General features: G+C 59.8%; 1 protein-coding gene across 1 annotated transcript in view; it reads right to left on the reverse strand.

The window, feature by feature from the left end:
* The window catches only part of PLXNA1 (plexin A1), a 109,596-nt gene that overhangs the window by 96,533 nt on the left and 6,688 nt on the right, over positions 1-6,375 (reverse strand). Inside the window, exon 2 of the mRNA XM_009639304.1 lies at positions 5,466-5,648. Coding sequence (XP_009637599.1) covers positions 5,466-5,648 — 183 coding nt within the window. The remainder of the gene's footprint in view (positions 1-5,465; positions 5,649-6,375) is intronic.

The following is a 6,375-nucleotide window of genomic DNA, read 5'->3' on the forward strand; positions in this document are numbered from 1 at the left end:
AGTCAAAGAGCCTGGGGCAGGGGAGGCAGAGAGAGCAGGCTTTGCGGGGAGGGAGCCCTCCGACACCTCTTCTCCCTCCCTGAGGCTGCCAGAGCATGCCGGAGCATCCCTCGGAAAGCCGGGGCACGGAAACGCTCAGCCCCATCCATCCCGTATGAGGCAGGAGCCCAGACCCTGGTGGTGTCCCCCTCCAGGAGTCACTCGAGGACGGAGCTGGCAGCTGTCTGCAGCCCCGGCCCCACCGCCCGGGTCGGTCCCGAGGCCAACGGTTCACGATGAATTTCTAATTGTTTCCTCCAACAATGAGACATCCTGTTCAGAGCCGGGCGGTTCAACAAAGCCTCCAGCCTCCACCTTGATTAAAACAGCTTAACGACTCCATCGAGAGCTCTTGAGGGGGCGGGGAGCCGCCGAGAGGTATTTGATGGATTCACTTTGGCAACCGTCAGCTACCTTGTCATGCCAATAAAATTATTGCCATTGATCGGGCAGCGGCGCGGACGCATGCTCCGAGGAGCGGATCTCCCTCCCGAGGCTGGGCGCAGGCGCCCATGGGGGCTGCGCGCATCGCGGAGAGGGGGCGAGGGGTCCCCAGGGGATGGGATGGGGACAGAGCAGGAGAGGGCAGAGGGAAGAGGCAGGAGGAACAAAAGGCCCTTCTGCCGGCAGCCCGCCTGGGAGAAGCCAGCTGTGGAGAGGCAGCAGCACAGGCAGGAGAGGATTTCCAGGGGCTGCCGTGGGGTTGATGCTCGGGGAGTCCAAGGGTCACCAGCTGACACCGCCAGGGCCAGGGCAGACTTCACACCCCAAATCTACCCCCCCAAAAAAGCCTGCCAAGGCGCAGGCAGTAAGTAGGGTTGCCAGCAGCGGGGTCACGAGGGGGGCCGAGCCCTCCCGCCTGCCCCGGGAGCCGGATTTCACGCACCCAGACACAAAGGGGCCCTTTTGAGCCCAAGCCGCTTACCCCGAGCACTAAGCAGAGGGCGACGCGAAAGGACCCACGGGGACGGGGACAGGGAGGGCGGGCAGGGAGCCCGACGGCTTCTCCTTCCAGCTCACATGGACCGCGGCTGGGTCGTGACTCATACCCCAGAGGCCAACGCACAGGGGCTCTTGGTATGGAAAAAGAGCCAGCAGGCAACAGGGAAATTCCCAAAAAGCCCCCAGTCAGCAGCTCCCCCTCCCCACAGCACCTATTTTCAGGTCATACTGCCCAGACACACACCAAGGGCTGTGAATGCACTGACACATCCTTCTCCAAAGCTTTAACACAACCCTACACAAAAGGGGGACTTTCACGGGCTGCCAAATCTGCCCCCTCCAACCAACCCTGTGTCTCTGCAACTGGCAGGACAGGGGGCTGCAGAAGAGCCCCTCAACCCTCCCCAGGACAGGAGCACCACGTCCCATTGTGTAGGGATGGGGATGACCCACTTAGCGTGAAGAGTTTATTTATTATTATTACTATTAAAGTGGAGAAGCCAAAGAAGCCAGACATGGGGCCAGTTCAGCTGCGCTTTCTGTGGGAGAGAATAAACAAGCTGCAGCAAGCTCGAGCCCCGGGGGGAGAAGATCCCCGACAGAGACACATCTTGATGTGTTCACACCCGAGGCCAGCCGGCTTCAGGACAGGGCAGGGAGCTGCAAGGATTATGGCGGTGACAGGGTAGCCGGATAATCCTCCAAAAAATGAGAGCTCAGCTGGTTGCAAGGGATGTGTAGTCCAGTGCTATCCTGGCTGGGATGCACTGGATGCACCATCCCACGACCATGCCCGCCTTAGGGATCTCCAGCGCCTGGATCCCAGGTGGTGCTGGGTATCTCCTGCAGGGACAGCTCGCAGCCTCCTTGCTCTGCAGCAGCAGGGGGATGGCAGTGGGCAAGGGAGCCACCAGCTGCTTCAAGGGAAGAGCTCAGCTCACTCCCCCCAAAAATAACCAGGAGGCACCCAAAACTGGGTCAACCCACAAGGGCCACACTGGAGCTCAGAGGAGCCCTAAGGCAGTGCCTTGTTTGCATAACGAGGAGCAGATGGCAAGCTAATGAGGGCAGCCCCTCTGCACTGCACCTCCCAGGATGCCCCACTGCCCCATCTCCAAGCCGCCAGCCCACCACGGTGTGGTTACTGGGAGGGTGTTCCACCATCAGCACACCCCCTCCAGCACCGTCCTTCCCTCTCTCCATACAACATTTCAAACAACTACAACACCTAAAATCAAGTCCTTGGCGCACACAGGTTAAGAGGCAACTCCGGGTGCAGCGTCAAATGCGCCTTTCCAGCACATGACTGAGCACTCCCACTGCAATTACACACACAGCTTTCTGTCCACTCAAAAAACGGGAAAGACAACCCTGGGAAAACGATGACTGCCCAATAAAAAGACCGTTGAGTGAGGACAGGTGGTTTCCAGGAAAGAGCCAAGCGTTTGGAAGCAAGCCTCACTGCCCTCGTGCAAACCCCCCCGGACATCCCCGCTGCAGCGTGCCCATGGCTCACATCCCCATGTCACTTCCCCATCCACAGCACCCTCAGACCACAGGGTGCAAGCCCAGGTCCCCGACACACCAGCTCGCGGGCGCAGAGGAAGCGGCTCACAGCCGGCTCAGCCCCAGCCCCGCGTCACTCCGCCGGGCAGCGGCAGGCTCCTCAAGCGCCCCAGTCCCATGACTGCTGGCACAGAGGACAACAAGCACACAGGGCCAAGGGCTTTCCAAGCCTGGCCTCTCTGCATAACTCAGGGCCAGCCAGAGATAACCTCCTGCCTGGTAACCCTGCAGGGACAAGCTGAGAGCCATGGGCTTCATTCACCGCTGTGACCTGCTCAGCATCCCAGGGGTCCTGTATCTCCATCCCCGCCCAGTGCCTCCCCATCCCAGCCCACAGCCCCTGTCCCCCAGCAAGTTTTGCAAATCTGACATTGCTTGCAATATCCTTCCACATACACCCCCGCCCCGAAATTAGGGTCTCCCTGCAGCTGTGGTGGCAGCAGGTGCTGCCCAGCACCCTGGCCTTGTGGCGGCAACTGTTGGCGGCAGGGCTGGGGAGAGGCTGCAGGCAGCCAGAGGCTTGCGTGGCTTTTTTGGGGGGGACAAAGAGAGGCTCTGTCTGCATGCAACAGCCTGGACAAATGCTGGGCATGGGAGCTGCCATCCAAGGAAAATCCAGACGTGGAAGTGACTCTACCCTGACCTTACCCCAGCCCAGATGGTGAGATCGGTGCCCCCTCAGCAGAGCAGCATACATTACAGGGCCCCTGGGGATGGGGATGGGGAGCACCCAGCTGTCAGCGCAGCCCTCCCTCCCCAAAGGAGATGACAGGGGTGCCGGCAAGGGCAGGGGGGACCAGCAGGAGGGCTGAGAAGCCACCAGGCTGCACCAAGCCTAACACAGGTGCTTGCCAAAAGCATGGTGGGCAACACCAATGGCTTAAAAGCAGAGGGATTGCAACTGCTGCTGAGGGGTGCACCCCTCTTGCACCCCCTGCCTGGGGGGGCTGCCTTGGCCACACTCTGCTGTACCCCTGCCGGGTGTCCCATCCCACAGTTGGGGACACATCGGCACCACTCGGGGACAAGCTAGCAGCCCCCGTCTGGGTTCCCCAGGCAGGGGGGAGCCCTCCCCTCCCTCCAGCCCCGCCGGCAGCCAGGCGGCAGGATCAGGTAGCTGCTGAGGCAGCGCTTTGCCGGCCAGCCAGGCAGGGGCTGGCGCAGAAAGGCTGGGCTGCCCACCCCAAGGTCACAGCAGGGGACAAGGGGGGGGACCTGGCAGCGCAGGGGGGGGAGCCTGCAAAGGGCTCCCACACTGCCATCAAATTGCTCAAGGGTTTTGGGGGGTCCAGGCAGGATAAGCCTACAAAACCTGCCTGGTCTCCCAGTGCTGGGACAGGACCAAGACCCACCTCTTTGTTCCTCACAGAGGCTCCGGCTCTGTGCCCCTGTGCCCTGCAAGACCAGAGAGCCACGCCAGCTCTTTGGGGCACTGAGCTTAGAAACCAGCAAAAAGAAATCTGGGGAAAGCCCTGCAGGAGAGGAGGATGCTCCACCAACAGCTGGGCTCCCAGTCCTGGCTTCAGCCATGACTTTGTAGTGTGCAGCCTGCACCCCAGCCAGGCACCCACCCTAGATCGCCGCTTGCAAGCAGTTCTGAAGGTGCAAAGACCAGAGAAAAACTGAAAAAAAGGAAGGAGAGGGAAAAAACCCAAATCTGCTATGTAAAAAGCAACTGCCAGCCCCTCCAGATAAATAAGGAACTAGAGGTGTAACACTGTCCTCGTGGCTTTGTGAACCCTCCTCCCACACGCTCCTTCCCTCCCATCCCCATTTAAAACTTCCCATCTGGAGCCCAGCGGCAGGGGAAGCCGCCAGCAACGCGACACCAATCCCTCCGGATCCCTCATCGATCCGGAAGGGAGGACGAGCTGCCTCCGTCAGCTCCCCGCAGCCCTGCTCAGCCCTGGCGCCGCCGTGCCTCCCCCCCCGCCGAGGGTTGCAGAAAGCCAAGCAGAGGATGTGGGGCTGGAGAGGCCCACCAGCATCTTTCCCCCCACCCCAGCACGCTGCCCGTGTCCCCCCTGCCCCTAAACACGCCGCTAATAGGCAGGCCTGGGGTCCAGGGGGAACAGGGGCAGGGTGAGCAGGATATATGGGGACTATCGCCTGCAACGGCACCCTGCTCCCAATTTCTGCCAGGGAAGCCACCCTGCCTCCTCCAGGGCACCCTGACCAGCACAGATCGGGAGAAGCAGCAAAAATGCAGGGTGCTGCACCCAGGATGGGGTGCTGGAACACCTTGCATGCCACAGATCAACAGGACAGACCCCTCAGACAAGGGTCCTCCTGCCCCCAGCAGGGATCATACCAGGACCTTCACGCTGCCTGTCCCTGGCTGAGGATGCAGTTAATGCAAGCTGTGTTTATACAGGGCATGTACAGCTGTAATTATAGGCACGATGTTATGATAACAGGAAATCCGTGCCCTGTGGAGATGCAGGCAGAGAAAGGCACGCACGGAGCTATCTGCTAATTGCCACCATCAAGCAGCCTTTTGTGCTGTGGCGGGGTATGGGAAGAGAAGTCTTCCCCATGCCAGGCTGGAGCCATCAGCACCTACCTCTGCCCACCTTGCCCAGGTCAATGGCAAAGCCATACGGACCTGGAGAGACAGAGCCTGCCCCACGGCAGCTACAGGGCAAACCCACCTGCCCCAAGACACAAGGGGATGGGCTTCAATTCACCAGTGGCTAGGACTGAACTTCCCTAGGTTGCAACCCTTCCAAAAGACAGAGGTTTTGTAAATTTGGTTAGCAGAGAGGAGCAAGGTGAAATTGCCCCTCGCAGGCCCGTTGCATGTTACCCCGAATACCTCAAGTCACGCTATGATGGAGGCACAGCCCTACCTGTACCCCAAAGGGCCAGTGAAGCAAGCAGTCATGCCTTCCCATCAGCATCACCGAGGGCTTTCCTACCTTTTTGATCTTCCCGCTCCGTGTGCCTGCAAAGACGACAGTTTGTCCTCTGTAGTCATAGGCAGCCACCGAGGTCATCCCATCCTCCTTATCCACAAAAAGCGGGGTCCCCTCGATGGTGACAGTCCCACCCAGCGGCTGGTTAAAATCCTGGCCACAGAAATTGTCGTCGATCTGCAGTGGCTGTCAGAAGAAAACAGAGAGATGAGCTTTTTGCCAATGCCTCGAGACATGCCAGACCTCCCAGACAGCCATCAGCCATCTCCCACCTCCACCCCATCAGCTACGGCAGCCCCATCCCTTGCCCCTCCTGTCCCAGCCTTCCTACCTCATCAGCCAAAGGGAAAAGATGAGCTGATGCTTCCCCAAAATTCCCTAAGCACTGATGTAAGGCACTTGGGACACATCCAAGGCATGCAGCCCCTCTCTGCATCTGAACAAGCTTTGCAGACCAAGACCAAGGCTCTCAGTCCTCTGTATCTTACAGAGCAGCACTTACGAACCCAGCAGGAGCCGGCTCAGCATCCCTGCTCCCCCTCCATTCCTGACATTGCCATCTCAGACACGTGGGATGCCGGCACAAGCTCCAGAGCGCACACACACCCCTCTCCTCCTCACCCCCATGTTGGCTTCAAAAAGAAACCGGCTCGGCAGTAAGGCAGGAGGGGCTGGATCCTGCGCCCGAGCCTTCCCCCAGACACAAAACACTTCCCAGCCACGGTTGTGCCAAGACAAATGGGTCAGGGCTCCTCAAAGAGCCTCACAGCACATAGCAGAGCCTCCAGCAAACAAGCTACCCACCTGCCAGCCCTGTTCCTCCTCCCGCAGGAACGTCTTTGGGAAATCCCCCAATTTTTTTCGTGCTGTCTTGCCCCAGACAAGGCGCCTGGCTCAGCCAGCTACCTCCTCG

This window comes from Egretta garzetta, unplaced genomic scaffold, assembly GCF_000687185.1.
Source record: "Egretta garzetta isolate BGI_Z169 unplaced genomic scaffold, ASM68718v1 scaffold215, whole genome shotgun sequence".
Classification (NCBI taxonomy): Eukaryota; Metazoa; Chordata; class Aves; order Pelecaniformes; family Ardeidae; genus Egretta; species Egretta garzetta.